The 18,212-nt window shown below is 41.5% G+C and overlaps 1 protein-coding gene across 1 annotated transcript; it reads right to left on the minus strand.

The window, feature by feature from the left end:
• Window positions 1-925: 925 nt before the first annotated feature.
• Window positions 926-17,713, minus strand: LOC142216762 (palmitoleoyl-protein carboxylesterase notum2-like). The gene is made up of 11 exons (XM_075284795.1): window positions 17,406-17,713; window positions 17,281-17,333; window positions 16,303-16,398; window positions 15,378-15,438; window positions 14,351-14,409; window positions 12,806-12,905; window positions 9,571-9,759; window positions 8,731-8,831; window positions 3,165-3,312; window positions 1,883-1,930; window positions 926-1,229 (listed from the first exon to the last, which is right to left on the minus strand). The coding sequence occupies exons 1-11, from the start codon at window positions 17,711-17,713 to the stop codon at window positions 926-928; spliced, it is 1,467 nt and encodes a 488-aa protein (XP_075140896.1).
• Window positions 17,714-18,212: the final 499 nt, after the last annotated feature.

The raw sequence follows: 18,212 nt of genomic DNA on the forward strand, positions 1-18,212 counted from the left end.
GTGTTCAGGCTCTGTCTCAAGTCTTATATGATTAGTTTACGTTGAACTCCAAGTTACATCTGAAGATTCAGTTTTTGTTGAACCATACCTTAATAGTACATAGTTGGGATCACCCAATGCAGAAAACTTAGGGTTCTTCTGGCCTAAGGCCGCTAAATCATGACAACCAAAGGATCTATATAAGAGTTGTGAACCACTTGGTCATGTATCTGACGAAACAGGATCCAGTAGAGCAGTGGACTCAAATCTTTGACTCTCCAGCTGTTACAAAGCTACAACCTTGAGTATGCGCCCCAGCCTGTGCCTGTCAAGGTATCATTTTAGAACAGCTGGAGATCAGGAAGGGGGAGGGGGAAGCCTTTGCATAAAAAGGAGTGTACTCAAAGTAGGTAGACCAGTACCTCGAAGATCTCTATATCATCAGAATCATTGTAAGTTACTGCAAATTTGGAGATTCTTTATACATTTATTTTCAGTTTTTGCTTAAAATAGTCCATAGGTTTAGCCCTCCAGTGCACTCTTCATAGCAGGCATTATCAGTGCACCCAATAAAGAATCCCTAGAGAATAGACATCTCATGTGCCATAGCTGACATACTGGAGACACTGGTGGAGAAGATTTGTCCTTGTCGAGGGTCAATGATCACATGGATATATATCCTCCATTATCAGTAAATACAATGAACACAACAGATACAGAATAAAACAATATACAAATGGTAACAGCTCTACCCTCAAGCTCCCATCTTACCATTTCCCAAACTTCCTGGACCCCCATGTGTAACAAATAATATAAAATTTGTATCAGTCACTGAAATTCACTGTCCATGTTGTCTGATAGAGGGGGAAATAATATAAATGGAATTTTGTTTTGAAAATTATTATAAAATAAGAAAAAAAAAATTAAGAAAATTTCATTGTCCCAGTTAACCACCGTTCCTCAACATTGCCATCAACTGATTCATGTCTCCTTTAGGCTCTTGTCCTCGCCTCTGATTCTCAATACTTATTCTTAGAAACATCTGTAATAAAGTCACTTCCTGGCCAGTCACTGGATCGTGAAGGGCTGGACATGTGGGGTTACAGTGCGGCCATTGACAGTTGTCTATCAAATGAAAGGGGCATCCACGAACAACAGTCTTTTGGCCTTTCCGGTCCTGAAAGCTTTTGGTCCAGCATTGTAAAGCGCGAGATAAAGTGACTCCTTTCACCTGGAACTCCAACCAATTGCTTTAAAAAAGGAGGAGGAGGGAAAAAAAAAAAAAAGAAAGAAAATATAGGTATTCATAGGGCCACCTACAGGAGCTCAGTCATTAAGATGTATGGCTCTTCCGAACAACGCTGACAACTGAATATTATGGATTATATCACTATAAACAAAACTGTGATACATACATAAGGTATCTCATGTATATTATTTATAGTTAAAAAGGAATTTTCTCACAATACATACTTTTCTCCGACTCACAGGAGATAAGTGTGTGGCCCCTGGGACCTTCAGTGATCAGAAGAACAGGGCCCACAGGTTCTCCCAAGTACCACCTGAAAACGCAGCAGTCCTTTGTAAACCTCTATGGAATTTCCAGACCAGCCATCTCTGGCAGTCCCATAGAAGTGGAGGACTCCATGACACTTGCAACTCCTGTTCTTGTGATTGATGACTGGGGGTCCCACCGCAGTATCCACCAGCAGACCCTTATTCTCAGTACCCAGTCTGTATTAGACCCTCACTGTTTTGACAATGGCGAGGAATCGGGGTACACTAGAATATCTACATTCTACACATTTTAGTTTGGTTAGCAAATTCTAACATTCTGTACATTAAAGAGAACAAGACTATAGAAACAGATATTCTATTTCTTGAATATTAATATTTCCCTTACCTTGTTGTGATAAGTGTATGGGAGAAACAAGCTGGAGCAAATACCGCCCTAGAATGCCAGGGATAAAAGGAAGAGTTTAGGAGTGGTGTAGTCCTCAATACTCCACACAGTATAAACAAAGATTAACAAATGTGGGGTCATTACACTTTGACTTTTCTAAGACCTTTCTAATGATCATTTTACTCCTAGGCCTGTGACAGTGACAAGGGGACATCCTTTATTCTTAGAGGAAAGAACATTTCCCCAGCATCAGACAGGCATTCTTTACTGTAAGATTATGGCACAGGATCTGGTGATGGTGGACTCGTACAAGTTCAGAGAGGGCCTGGAGGCCTTTCCTGAATGAAAAAAATGTTACCGGTTACAGATTTTAGATCTTTGATAAAGACAAGTTGATCCTAGGTTTTATGTGGATTACCAGAGCTGAAGTCAGGAAGGGATTTTTTTTTTCCCCTGATGTGGGGCAATTGGCATCATCCTCATGGGGTTTTTTGCCTTCCTCATGCTCAACACTACAATCTACATTACAAAGGTCCATCAAACACAATGGGGCAGAATTATGAAACTGTTTAAAAGAACTTGGTCTTTATTGCCTACAGCAACCGATGGCAGCATGGCTTTTACTTTTCAGAATATTATAATATGAAAGCTTTGCTCTGATTGGTTTTGTGGGCTGCAAAAGATAAGTCAACCTTTTCCCATTATTTGACAGACATATTTGTCATAATGTCAAGAAGAGGGTATGGAGAGGGCTCAGAGGCAACCCAGATGCAAATGCTACCTTTCCACTACTTATAGTAGCATCCCTGCCACTGAAGGCTTAAGGCACACAAGTTTGTTAAAGGGCTTATCCGGGGCTATGATACGGAGCTCCACTTTCTCTCTTCAGCAATGACATCAAATTCTGTAGTCACATGACCATGCTATAGCTCAGTCCTATTCAAATGAACAGGACTGATCTGGAACATGGCCACGTGACAAGAGGTCACTTCCTGTGAAGAGAACTGGAGATCACCATCATAGCCCTGGATAATCACTTTGATGAGAGCTGCATAGATAACATATATGCATAGCGCCACTAGTGGAAACTGTAGAATGTTATTGCATCGTTTTCTACATAAGGATAGAGGCTTGAATTAGGTGTTGTCTTCTGGTTATTTTTCCTCATGTAATAGGAACAGAACAGAACCTCACAGAACAGAACCGTGACATGTGTCACTATGGATGAATGTCAGTGAAGTCTCTTTCAACTCTTTGATCTAAAAAGAGGTTTCTCACTTACGGGACTTCACGCAGGGATTTCTTAAGCTCTCTTCCAATGCTTTGTATGTTGTTCCACTGATTTGCTGTCATGAATTGGAAGTCCGGTTGGATATTTTCTATTCTTAGCTGTTCAACATCATAAAGCCATTGAACCACAAAGATGGGGGCTGAAAAACAAATAGCAGAAGCTGAAGCATAAAGAAAAGCAATATAAAAGGCAAGAAAAACTTTACAGGATATTTAATAGATTATCTATTGTTTTCTGTATTGTTCTCTTTACAAGAAGGTACATAGATTAACTACATGTACTCGAGGGCAAACAAATTCCCTGTAACGTATCTTCATTTTAATCAGCCCATATGTGCTAGTTTTTTTGTGTAGATGGGTGTAGTTGAGATACATCTTTGGCGCAGTCTTTTCTTGCCTCAAATATGCCCCACACATTGTTCCTTCTATGCCCTACTTGTCACTTTTTGCTAAATTTTTGTTCCACTGTTTTGGGAAGTCATTGTATAAAAGCCTGGACTACCATAGGATTCTCTGGTGGACCAGCCTGACGAAGCCTGAAACTAACGTAACAAACAGCTAAAGCACCAATTAGGGTCTAATGCATATTAGTCTTGTCACATGGCTGAGTGATACATATCCGTAGATTTTTAGACTATACTACCATATGCCTCCTCCACAGAAGTCTTAAAAATTTGCAAGAAAAGAAAAAAAAAAAAAAAATATATACAAACTATAATTCATACTGTATTATATGTATATACTCAAGGAGACAACATACCACTTTGGACATGGACTTTCTAAAGATCCATTATCCAAGTCCATCAGAACGTCAGATGCATTGCACAAAAGGTCTATGTACATGGCATTGCCGCTTGTTTGCCCACCTTTATGTTAGGGGCCTGAACAAATGCAAAATCATCCAAACCTGATTGTTTTGGTGGAACCAGACCACCTTTATATTGGTGTTGGAGCCAACACTCAACAACAGTGGATGTAGAGAAGGTTAAAAATAAATAATGGATCAGACAAGTTGAAGTTTGATATTTCCAGTGAGAACAAAGGATTGGGTACAAGTCATTACTATGGGTGTCTGACTGTGGCTTAGTCCACTCTCCCTTTTGAGAACACTTACACTTTTGGCCAATTTGGGAGGAATTGATGATTGGATGTTGGATAATCAAGGATTTGACCAAAAGCTATTGAAGCTGTATGACCAAAAGACGACCAGCAAAAAAAAAAAATAAAAAAAAATTCCTGATTGCAATACACATGCAGTGCAGGCTCCTGTCTGTTCTCACCAGACATCATTTAGATTTTTAGATTTCTCATACTAAGTTACCAATCTCATCATTACTGGTATTTTGCTTTAGTTATGTTGACACACAAGAATTTTTCGATTTTGGGGCATATTCTGCCTCAAAAACTGCACCAAATTTTGCCCTGAATCTACCTCCCATTGAACACAAGAGGCATCCTGTTCAGTGTTTTCGCAGATATCCCCACGGTGTGAGACATTCAGTTGATCAGCTCCATTTATTTGGGGTTGACCATGGAGGGAAAGCTGTTGAAGGGATAGGAGAGCAAGTCTGTCTGACTTCCTCTTCATTTACTGTTGTCTGAACAGGCCCTTTAAGCAGTGGCGTAACTAGGAACGGCGGGGCCCCGTGGCGAACTTTTGACATCCCCCCCCCCCCCCCGACGACCTCAACCGACCCCCTCCTCCGAATTCCTGCATGCTCTATTATGTCCCTCAGTGACCCCCCCGCACACAGTATTATGCCCCTCAGTGGCCCCCCGCACACAGTATTATGCCCCACTGTGGACACCCATAAATAATTATTATACTCTGGGGTCTTTTCAGACCCCAGAGTATAATAATTGGAGACCTGAGTGAATAAAAAACATAAAAAACTACTGTTTCTTTCCTGTCCCCCCGGCTCCTATGCTGTTGGCCTTCTTCAATGACGTCGGACATCACATGACCCGGGACGCAGTCATGGGACGTCAGACAACTAGGCCTGAGCTGAGGCCTGCCCGGATCGTGGAGAGGTAAGTAACTGTGTTTTTTTATGTTTCTTACTTCTCCCAGGCCTCCGATCATTATACTCTGGCCCAGCCAGGATCGGTAAGTAAATAGGGCCAGTTACGGGCTGTAGTAAATTCAGCGGTAACAGCCTATTAAAAAAAAAAAAAAAAAAAAACGCAGCGGTAGCGGCTGTCACCGGGCCCCCTAATGTCCCAGGCCCTGTGGCAGCCGCTTCCACTGCTACCACGGTAGTTATGCCCCTGCCTTTAAGTATATATAAATGTAGTTTCATTAAGCCAATGCTGTTTGACCAGCCTGCTCAGCAGGTGAAATCTGCAGTAAAAGCACCACATATTCTTCAGGATTCTGCTGAAGGGGAAAAATATAATTTTTATATATATATATATATATATATATATATATATATATATATATATATATATATATATATATATATATACACTCACCGGCCACTTTATTAGGTACACCTGTCCAACTGCTCGTTAACACTTAATTTCTAATCAGCCAATCACATGGCGGCAACTCAGTGCATTTAGGCATGTAGACATGGTCAAGACAATCTCCTGCAGTTCAAACCGAGCATCAGTATGGGGAAGAAAGGTGATTTGAGTGCCTTTGAACGTGGCATGGTTGTTGGTGCCAGAAGGGCTGGTCTGAGTATTTCAGAAACTGCTGATCTACTGGGATTTTCACGCACAACCATCTCTAGGGTTTACAGAGAATGGTCCGAAAAAGAAAAAACATCCAGTGAGCGTCAGTTCTGTGGGCGGAAATGCGTTGTTGATGCCAGAGGTCAAAGGAGAATGGCCAGACTGGTTCGAGCTGATAGAAAGGCAACAGTGACTCAAATAGCCACCCGTTACAACCAAGGTAGCCAGAAGAGCATCTCTGAACGCACAGTACGTCGAACTTTGAGGCAGATGGGCTACAGCAGCAGAAGACCACACCGGGTGCCACTCCTTTCAGCTAAGAACAGGAAACTGAAGCTACAATTTACACAAGCTCATCAAAATTGGACAATTGAAGATTGGAAAAACGTTGCCTGGTCTGATGAGTCTCGATTTCTGCTGTGACATTCGGATGGTAGGGTCAGAATTTGGCGTCAACAACATGAAAGCATGGATCCATCCTGCCTTGTATCGACGGTTCAGGCTGGTGGTGGTGGTGTCATGGTGTGGGGAATATTTTCTTGGCACTCTTTGGGCCCCTTGGTACCAATTGAGCATCGTTGCAACGCCAAAGCCTACCTGAGTATTGTTGCTGACCATGTCCATCCCTTTATGACCACAATGTACCCAACATCTGATGGCTACTTTCAGCAGGATAATGCGCCATGTCATAAAGCTGGAATCATCTCAGACTGGTTTCTTGAACATGACAATGAGTTCACTGTACTCCAATGGCCTCCACAGTCACCAGATCTCAATCCAATAGAGCATCTTTGGGATGTGGTGGAACGGGAGATTCGCATCATGGATGTGCAGCCGACAAATCTGCGGCAACTGTGTGATGCCATCATGTCAATATGGACCAAAATCTCTGAGGAATGCTTCCAGCACCTTGTTGAATCTATGCCACGAAGAATTGAGGCAGTTCTGAAGGCAAAAGGGGGTCCAACCCGTTACTAGCATGGTGTACCTAATAAAGTGGCCGGTGAGTGTATATATATATATATATATATATATATATATATATATATATATATATATATATTTTATCCTCTGCACGTGAATCATCCCTTTGGTTGTTTGGCTTTCCAAACTAAAACTCCCAAACAACAATGCAAGTCTCTAAAAGCTTTCTAGTACATGGAATCAATGCAATGCTTTTACTCTAATGAAGGACGTTATTACATTTAATTAAAGTCAGATTTCAATGTCTTCTGTAGAACTATGTTTGACGATAATTATATTTTAACAAAAGAAAATAGACTTAATGGAGCAATGCTGAAAATGTATTACTACAACACTTGGAAACCATTAGGAAAAAAATAAATAAATAAAAAAAATTCTGCCCAAAACATACAAATGGCTGTATACACCAATAAATAAGAATTTAGGGCAACAGCTTTTTTTAGAAATATTGGCATTTTTCTATTTAGTTGTTCTGGCAGACAGTGCAGCCATATTGCTTACCTTTAAATAGGAGTATAACTACCAGGGTAGCAATCATTAAACCAACTACGGGACCCTTTTAACTAGTGATAGCTATGGAAGGCGATGTGGAAAATTTACAGCATGTTAATAAAGTAATGGAGGCGCAGTGTGATGTGACGGTGTGTATTTTTACCATATTGTGAAAATTTATTAAGACTGATGTTTTGTAAGTCAGTCTTAACAGCACAACTGGCACAGGGAATGGGAGATTTATGAAGAGGATGTGAATCTGTCAGGTGTCCCGGTGCCGGAATGGAAATCTACGCCAAGCAGGAGCAGGCATAGATTTCCATTCTAACTCGCAACAGAAAACTGGTGTATTTTGGAATAAATCATTCAGGCTAAGGGGTCTCTGCTTTAGCCCACCCCAATTCCCGTTCTGCACTACGCAGATTTGTAAAATGTGGTAAGCAAGGAGAACATTTGGTGCAAGAAAAGGCCATATGTGAACTGTGCACTTCAGTATTGTTCCTCTACACCAGAAAACTGGCGTGCAAGAAATGATGCATTACCCCCGATGTGCTTTTGTCCCCCTGTGTAAAAGACTGAAAGAATCACTTTTCAAGGTCTGAATTTGAGGTGGTCATGATAGAGTTTTGCTATGGAGCCCCACGGTTACTTGCTATGCCCATGCCTTTATATTCCCATCTCAGATAATCCATTAATTCTGTCTGTCTAAGACCTTTTGCAGACAATCGTGAGCGAGATCAGTGCGCTGGGTTTTTCCTGGATAGCACACTGATCCATTTATTTCTATGGACCCCTACACATGACTGTGAATTACACGGTCACGTGTGGGGGCCAACAGTCTAGGCCACAAAATATAGAACAGGTCCTATTCCTGTCTCATTTTGTAGCGCTTGCTTCCGTGACTTCTATTCATTTAGTGAAAGAAGCCACTGAAGCACAGCCAGTACACAAGCGGCACACGGATGACATCCACTTGTCCCGCATGTCTATAATTCAGAGGTTACAGCCAAAATAGTTGGCAAGTGTTATATAGTGAAGTAGATCAACCAATAAACTTCTAATTTTCATAGACATATTTTTGGGTGCACTCACTTATTGTGACGTTACCCATCAGCAACACAGGCCAGGGCACAACTATATTGGGTGCAGAGAATGCAGTCATGGCTTAGTCGTGGTGTCTAAAGATTCTAAACAGCTACATGGAAGTACAACCATCTAATATGGTCTACTTCATAGGTCAACATTTTACATTCTGGCTCTTTTCATTTTTCCTAATGCCCCCTATGCAGGGATGCAATATTATGATGTGTAGGCATCGCTGTGCGTCCTCTGAAAGTTTGTGCCTCTTGGCTAAAATCTAGGAAAGCTCAAAAAAACATGGCATAAATGATAATGATGCTTACTTTTCATGGATGTGTAGGACTTTGGGCCATAGAAGCACTGCCACTCATCCTCCTTTTTAAATTGCTGCCTACATTTTTCTGGGAGCGCTCCATTCCAAAGTCTGCAGATAAATAGAAAACGGGGAGTGTGGGGGGGGATAATTTCAAATGTATATACAGTAACAAAGATGCAGGAGCAGATACAGACAGCAAGTTGCATAATTTCGCTCCATAGACCCATACTGAGTAGAGATGAGAGAGTACTGTTCAGATCAGCCGATCCGAACAGCACGCTCCATAGAAAAGAATGGATGCACCTGGTACTTCCGCTTTGACGTTGGCCGGCCGCTTAACCCCCCGCGTGCCGGCTACGTCCATTCATTTCTATGGAGCGTGCTGTTCGGATCGGCTGATCCAAACAGTACTCGCTCATCTCTAATACTGAGTAAACCTTTTCAGCTAAAGAACCTTCTTCTGACTCTATAAATTTGAAAAGCATCAGAAGAGTAGATTTGTCCACTTTTCCAGTATACGGTCCACACTGCTGGACTGGCTGGTTCCAAAATATGGCTTATAATGTAAAAAAAAACTCTTGGTTCAGGTGAGGAAGATCTGCAGCCTGATGACCCCTATACTAAAGTTATATACCACAAACCATAACAGAGAAGTGCTGCCATCAGATGCTTCAGGATACATGCGGTTACTGCCATTTCCTTGGATGCACCTGTACTTTTCCCTCAGAAGCAATGACTGTCCATAAGCAGACCCCAAATAGTGGTAAATGGATGTGTCCAGGATCACCGTATGGCAACAGCTATAGTTTTGTGTGATATCAGGCATGAATAGTTACTTGTTACTTACTTTAAGCCTCTTTTAATGGCATCAGTTAATGCGCAAGAAGCTCCATCCATACAGTCAGATTTTCCCTGTTTGGCTTCAAGGAACCATCCAGAATCAACTAGTCCTCGGACCTGCACGGTATCAGCAGTCATCTCTTCTACTAAAGAAGCAACCCTGTCAATGTTGATCAAGACTCCGGTACCTCCAGCGCTAGAACACATGATGGAAGACATAACATGAGAGGCCTGAGAACTGCCTTCTATAGATCACAATACCAATCTCAAAAAGAGAGACGCATGCATTATTTTTCAAGTCTTAAGAGATTAATATTGTAACTAGCACAAAAACATAACTCATAAAAACTTGGAAAGACACAATGAAGAAAAGAAGTTTCACTGCGGAAATAGCAATTCCCAACTATAAGAAAAATCTCATGAGCTGCGAGACTCCAGGACTGGATTCCATTGACAAGCTGTAGGCCAACAGGTGTGTAACTACAAGGGGACAGAGACTGATTGCACCTGGAGCCTGAGGGAGAGCAAAAGACTCAACACTGATAGGAGACCAGGACAAGTAAGGAAACCTTACTAAGGATAGGTTAGTCTTGCAGAGTGTTTGGTGGTACGTGCCATTCAAAGTCAGCCACAGAGATCTTCTAGTCAACGGCAGAAAGATTTCCTAATATTCACTTCAATGGAAGCTTCTAGTAGAATTCCAAAAGAATGGAAAAGGCCTTTGTATGAACCTAGCCTTAGGAAGCCTGGCCAGAGGTATAACTGGAAGACCCCAAAGTATAGTGTATATCAGGTCCTCACCTACCATGTGCAATTTATAATACTAGAGGGTTCTTATGTAGCAGGGGAGTATTTGCCCACCTCGGGTACAAGGGTCCAGGTGTGACTGCCGCCTCTACACCCATATAGCTATACGCCTATATGGTATAGGAGCTACAAGTTGCGCTTCTGCTGAAAGGTACTGTTATGATTAGAGAACTTCTTTAGCCAAATGAGAAGTTTACTGATAATACTATTACTTTAGAGAACAGCCATCTATGCAGTTCCCTATTGTTCTAAATATATGTATATAATAAAGCAGATACCTGGTATACAGTACATGCATCCATCCGCCTCCTCTATTCTGCACTTATAGATCAAGGATACATTGAAAGTACATAATATGTGGATGCCAAGGCTGGCCTGATAAAGTCAGTGGTTGTTGAGCCTAGTATAATGGATAACTATGTATTAGGTGTGGGTGGTAAACATAAAATACAACCCACTAGCAGATTAATACATAAGGTTATCAAGGAAAGGGTTTAAGCTTGAGTTATAGAGGTTCTTGGGTAGAATCCAAATGTCTGATCAGTGTGTGACCTTCACATATTGGCGAATGGGGGGGGGGGGGGGTTAGTGTCCTTATTTGCAGGTTCCTGTCCATGCTCCACAGAGGTGGCCACAAATCCCCATCAATGTCTTTTTGCAGCATAAAGGGTTGGATGAAAGCTGATGGATGTATAGAAGTCGAACCTGACCTGACACTATGTGGCATTTAATCACTCTGCGTGGTTTTCATCATATATGATGTGGCCAGCATCAGATTAACGTTCATTTAAAGTGCCTCCCCCTTTGAGAAAAGCAGGTGACATCTGGCCTTTTGTGACTCCCTTAGACTACATTGAGAGGACTGCAAGCCAAAGACCTAAAGCAATGAAGCATATTCTGTGGATATCACAGAAATGCTCAGGATTTACACAAACTGCGTATCTCGCTGTGCCCGCCACGCCTGATTAATTCCAGGGGACTTGGTTAAACAGCGTAGCACAGCCATGTTCCCCTGAAGTCTTAGCTATCAGTATACAGGTTTTCTTTATCTCTTTTGCTATGCAAGAGACATAGTGAGGCCTAGGGAATACTAATTAAAGGGCTATACCATGAAAGTTATTTAGCTTTATGAATAGGGGAGACATTGCTGATCCCACCAATCACGGTCCAGGCTTGGTAGAGGCTGCTACCACTGCAGCCCCTATAACTAGGCCATATGGGACATGGGAGCATCGGATATAGAAGAGGCAGTGCTCAGATATCTCCGGCACACTGACTGAAGTGAATGGAGTGAATTCTGTGTCCACCACTACATTGATAATGGGGGAAAGACTCTTGTTCTTGGGACTGGAGAAGCCATCAGTGGTATAGCTATAGCAAGTTGCAGCAGTAGCAGATGCTACTAGGCCCTGAACCCCGAGAGGGCTGCATAGATTTCTCTGCTACATCAAATATACTAGATGGCACAAGTAGATAGGGGCCCCATTGCAGATTTTGCATTTGGACCTGGGAGCTTTGAGTTACACCTCTGGTTAGACCAGCAATAAGCAATTTATGTAAACAGCTGATTGGCAGTAGGGCTGAAATTCAAGCAGTGTTTAATACAGACAGCCTACGTTATGGATAGACCAGCAATTCTGAAGTCTGGAATAGCCTCTCTAATGCCTATCGGCACTCTAGCTGTTATTCTGCTCCTTTGTTCCTGAGCTACCCAGCTGATAATCACATGTTGCAATGTATTCATTAAAAGTAGTTACATAGGAGGCGTCATTTGAAAGCAGGTAGTATATTGCCACCTAGTGGTAAAGTGTAGCAGCTTGTGTCCTAGGTATAGACATTTTTACATTTGGACAATGCAAGTAGAGGTCAATGCAAAACTAAATATATATTAATTAAATATGTATTTTGAAGGGAAAAAAAAAAATTATATTAGGCCACCAAAGAGGGAAAAAAAATTGCTACATTTTACAGAACCAGTAAGGTAAATGAGATTCTGGCTAATTCCTTACACACTTTTTTTTCTTTTTTTTTTTTTAACAAAGTCCTGCTGTATTTTGCCATGTGGGGCCTTTGCCTGCGGAACTGCTACCATGTCAGTAATGTTATGCCCATTAGTGTGCGGGTGACATGTATAGTAACATGTGCTACTTATTACTGCAGTTACAAGCTGCAAGCAGTTCTCCAGTGCAATGAAAGGGAAAAAAAAAAAAAAAAAAGTGTAAACCTAGCCTAACCCCCTACAGGGATGGTCATCATTCATATTACAGGTGCCCACAGGCAATCACGTTTATTGACATGTTCTGCTAGATGGGATAGTTTACCACAATAGCATGTCCACACAGCTGCCTTACATGACCAGGAGACCAGACGGTTGAGCCAAAATAGATCTGCACTATGCATGCACTGAAATATAGATAGATAAAATACATAGTTACCTGGAACCAGCGAGAATGACACTTTTTGCCTGTTTAATTCCTCTTGGAACCAATTCACGAATCACCTCTTGTATAATTGCTGAGCCCATAAATGCAAAGTCTGTAGAAAACATTTTGAAAAGACAATATTTCAAATAGTCCTTTACATATATACACGGCATGTACGAGTTACAGTGTACACCGCAGCTAAAGGCACAATTCAGGACTAATTCAGGCACATTTTGCACCAGTGGGGGAATGAATTGCTGCCAGTCTTCAGAAATTCCCCCATTATTTTCTGAGTAAAAAAAAAAAAAAAAAAAAAAATATGGCACCAATACTGCATTTTAGAATGTACTTTATGGTCACCACACCAAGACCTCACTGGGACTTACATACTTATAGGGAACTATTAGAGGTGGGCGAACCTCTCAACATTCGTTTTGGGTCGAAGACTCTTCTTGGATTAAATAATTTCAGTCTCAACCACACCTTAAATTATCTTAAAATATAGTTTATTACACTCCTAGGGCTCCTAAGAACCTCTCTATCCAATTTCTAGCTCTCTACGGCAAACACAGCCAAAGTTATGTCAAAGTGAAATAGAGACATTCATATTCTCCTACCCGGACCTCTTTTGGGCTTCTTTGTGGCATCCCGCAGCCTCCTGGTGACATCATTACACGTGCTGAGCCCATAGGACCGCTGATGGCCCAATCACAGGCCTCAGAGGTGGCTCCGGATACATGATGTCACCAGGAGAGCGCCAAACACCGTGAAGAGAATAAAGAAATTTATTTTTATTTTTATTTATTTTTTATATAAATACATACCCTGGCCCTCCACCTATTATATTCTGAGGTCTGAAGATATGACGTTTGAAGAGTACGATGCTGCAGCCATTTTAGGTTTGCCCGAGACAAATCTCCATTTATTCAATTTTGTAAAAAGCTGAACAATTTGTAATATTCGGGTCAAACCTGGCTTGGGACTAGCTGGTTGGCCCATCTCATGTGGAGAAGTGACACACACAAGAACATGGCCTATTTTCTACTCTTGCCCACCTATACCTCTGAATTTCAAGGTTTACTCCAGCAGGTGGCACACAGTTTAATAGTTAGAGTCCAAGGATTCAGTCTCTTTGAGAGATTATAATCATCACATGGACTTCAAAAAGTTGTCCATGGGGTCCATAGTTTAAGGCATACTCAAACCACCACAACATACCAACTTGTGTTGACCCTGCCTTCTGTTACTTTAACCCAACTATAACATGGAGACACTTTTAGATTCTTTCCAGGGCTGCCTTAAGCTCGCAAATCCCTGGTAAGGTGAAGGGGAGGGAAGGGGGTGCAGGGAGACAGAGGTAGCAATCGCTACCAGGTGCTGAATCCTGAGGAGGCCCAAAAGACTCTACAACATAAGACGACAGCAGTATTATAGATGGCACAAGATAATTGGGGGCCCTTTACATATTTTGTATTGAGGCCCAGGAGCTTCAGGTTGCACTGGTAAGTATTATGGCATTGTAATAAGATTACTTTAAAGTTAAATAAATAAAGATACCATTCTTGGATTTGGATATATTTCCACTCCAGACATCACTTGAGCAATATGGTACAAAGCTGTAGAAAAGAGAAGAAAAAAAAAAACTTGAAATGCCATTACTGGGTACTAGCGAAAAGTATTCCTAAAAGATCGAGTGTGTCCCGGTCGCTTTACCACCACAGGAGAACACCCTGAGCCGCTTCCAAAAATTGGCAGAGAGAAAAGTCCTGCATGGAGATCCTCTCTCGCTGCTGGTTTCATTATAGTGTATGGGGTCTGTGGGTGTAGATCCGAACAATGGGAGAGCCCAACGCAAGTGTGAACCTGGCCTAAGACTACCTGAGAGAAAGCAAGGCCATGTGTGGTTTCCTGACAATAGGTTAGAAATGCCTGTGATGCTATTCTGTGCAGCCCCAAACCATCTCTGACACCATATTTTTAGGACTCTTCTCCGCTTAGTGCTCCAGAAATGAAAAGAAGGTTGTGTGTTAATGTGGCTCTTTCCATTGTGCCGTAGTATATGGCGGATGTAAAACACTTGGATGTTTATATAATGGTCACAAACTACAATGGAGAAAGCCATACTCACTTCAATTAATTCAGCACCAAATAGGGAAGCAGGAGGACCCAATTCTCTGGATAAGATCAAGAGACATCACCAGATGTTTATGGCATATGTCTGATGGGAAGGCCCCATTCTATGTTATTGCTGCCATCTAACAATGTGACCCTTGGTTCAGAAAAGGTTATGCACCCCCGCTTCAGATAAATCAGTTAGGGCTCATTCACACAACAAAAGTCCAATGTCATAAACCTATGCACACAACCTTTGCTTTAAAGGTTCCACGTGGGCACTATTGCGCGAATGTAGCATTAAAGAAGGCTACAAGTATTTCTAGCATTGTCTACTTTAGGCAGGGATATAACCAGTAACCAAGTGTCACTCTACCATGACCAGCTTATTATATTCATCTAAAATAGTTTATAGTCTTGTATAACGTCCCTAGTCTGATATGCGGCCTCACGTTGGACATGAAATACTTACACTGCATTTAGATTCCACCAATGAGGATTTTCATCTTGTCGGGATGACAATATCCCTATGCCTGCAAACAACAAGGGGATAATGATATTATTCTCATCTACCACATCATCAGTTTTTATTTCATAAAGAGAACGTATTCATAAAGCATATTCAACTGCTGAAGTTTGTAGAACAACAACTTTGAAGTCTTATGCAAATGAGGGATTTGGTGCACTGGGGGCGGGCCTTCAGATCCCTGAAGCACTGCTCTTGCCACTCAGACCCCTGGACTACACCACCCTGAGCAAAGAGAGTTGATGTCCCCACTGCTATATCATCAATCATCCTACAACCAACAAGAGCAAGGCTCCCAGGGCTGAAGGCCCACCCTCAGTGCACCAAATGTCTCATTTACACAAGACTTCAAAGTTGTTGTTCTGCAAACCTACAAAAGTGACAGATATAATTATCACTGTAATGTGCTCTGTAACATGGTGGTCGCTGTTTAATATACTTGGGGGGGGGGGGGTAGAATAACTTTAGAATTCTCCCATTTCTTTTAGAGATTTTCCCAGATTTTGGCTAGTATAAAATAAAGCAATTTTCTTTCTTTTGCAGGAGATCCGGTTTTCATGCAGCTAATATAATAGATTAGATTTAAGTATATATTCATGATTTAGCTGAAAAAAATACTAGTATTTTATACAATTTAATGCACTTGGCACAGAAGTACAGAGAGGCACAGTATAAAACTATAGAAATTACTTAGGCTAGGTCATCCAAATACTCCTCACCCCCACCATGGGGACCATACTCTTCTCCAGCAAGTGAAGTCAAGTGGCCATACAATATATTGACGCCAGAACATCTTTATTCAAACAAATGGAACTAACGTTCAGCAGCTAAAATTTCAGCAACAAATCTGCCTTAAAAGGGTGAAGGTTACCTCTTCTGCTCCTCGGCCAGTCTGCGGAGCTCATGAGACGCTTAACGTTCTTGTATCTTAGATCACAAGTCTCTTTGCTGTAACAACACCATCCTCCTGTTTAAAGAGATAAAGCCCTCAGGATAGAAAATCTTATAAATTGTAAAGTCTTCTAACTCATGCTTAGGGTGGGTTCACACTACTGTTATTTTAGGTCCTTTGATCTCAATGCTTACAGGATAAGAGCAACGGACATTAAAGGACAGATCTAGATGGAGCACCCTCTGTCTGGTGTCTGTCTGCATTCACCCCCATGTAAAAACATGACAGAAGCATTCTTCCATTCTTCTTTTTTTTTACTTTTCTGACAGAGGAAGGTGCTGCATATAGGACTTTTCCTTTGGTCACAAAAGTCAAACGATGAAAAAACACTTTTTTTTTTCTACATAGGAACAGGCAGAGACGGAAAGAGCTCCAACTGTGTCTGTTACTCCACTACCATTAATGTCTGCTGCTCTCACCCAATGACAGCAATGAGATATTATAATGGAAGTGTGAACATACCCTTACCTATTACAATACCAATCAATATATAGCAGAGAAGACACCAGTTATTTTGTTGGCTGAACTATTAGCAATATTATTGAGCCATGATCTTTTCCATTCCTTGGTTGAACTTGATGGACATAAGTCACAGTTATTTATTTATTTATTTTTTTTAAATGTAGATTGTGAGCCCCACATAGAGCTCACAATGTACATGTTTCCCTATCAGTATGTCTTTGGAATATGGGATGGAAATCCACGCAAACACGGGGAGAACATACAAACTCCTTGCAGATGGTTTTATGCCCTTGGCGGGATTTGAACACCAGGACTCAAGCACTGCAAGGCTGCAGTGCTAACCACTGAGCCACCGTGTGGCCCCTAAGTCACAGTTATTATGACATGCATGAGGCTACATAGTAAAAGTAATATAAAAATAAAAAAAGTCAGTACCTTCAAGAAATATTATCCATCGTTTGCTGCCTTTGGTTTCTCGTAGATAGTACCTACAAGTGCAAAATGCAGAGGATAAGTCATCAGACATATCTTCTTGGTCAAATTCTTCTGAATACACTTACCCTGCGGTGGTTCCATCATTGCAGGTCACTTGGGTGTTCTTCAGCAGATAAAGTCTCATATCGTCAGAGGTTTTTTGTTCGGGCAATGGAGGAAATATTGAGCTTCTTGTTGGAGTTAAAGTCCGGGCCAATAAAGAGACATTCACTGAAGGTATTCCAGGAACAGCAATAGACTGCTCCTCAGACCCCGGCGGGACGATCTCTTTACCTTGGAGAACAGTCTTTGAACTAGCTTTATTTCCACGCTTAGATTGAGATATCACTTGATTCACAGTAAGAAACACCAGGAGAACCTTTACAAGCAGCATAATGTGCACCTCTGGTTTTATCCCGTCCTCGTATTGTAATGTTCAAACCTGTCAAGATAAAGTTACAGTGAGATGGTCACTGGGCCAAGACTGGAGAAAGACATTAGTACACTCAGAACCCTGTTTTTTTGTATATGTGGAAAGGTCAGACTTTCCTAAACCAGCTTTAAGAAAAAGCTGGAACAAAGCCTGGAGTCTGACTGGGGAAGTGTAGGGAAGGGTCCTCAATATGCAGTCCGTCTCAGATATTAGGACTATTTCAGTAGTTAAGGACCTGCACCTGGAGCTCTGTATAAGAGAGTTGTAATGCAGCTGTAAATCAGCTTTGTGTGGATGAGCTTGACACTCGGCTGTGTTCAGATGGTGCAGTTAGAGTCAGTGGAAATTACTTTTTTATTTATTTTTGTTTTATTGCATTTACTTGTAAAAGTACATCAAAAACTGTGGCAAAAATGCATTTGGTTCTTAATTCTGTTTTAACTTCATCCGTCTGCACTGT

This window comes from Leptodactylus fuscus, chromosome 8 (genome assembly GCF_031893055.1).
Source record: "Leptodactylus fuscus isolate aLepFus1 chromosome 8, aLepFus1.hap2, whole genome shotgun sequence".
Lineage (NCBI taxonomy): Eukaryota > Metazoa > Chordata > Amphibia > Anura > Leptodactylidae > Leptodactylus > Leptodactylus fuscus.

Bases quoted from the DNA above. Each gene is read 5' to 3' on its own strand.
- LOC142216762 (XM_075284795.1), bottom strand. From the start codon at position 17,713: ATGCTGCTTGTAAAGGTTCTCCTGGTGTTTCTTACTGTGAATCAAGTG. The intron at 8,832-9,570 runs GTAAGTAACAAG...ATTTATCTGCAG, and splicing joins GCCATTAAAAGAGGCTTAAA to ACTTTGGAATGGAGCGCTCC. The intron at 1,230-1,882 runs GTAAGGGAAATA...CCTTTTTTAAAG, and splicing joins CATACACTTATCACAACAAG to CAATTGGTTGGAGTTCCAGG.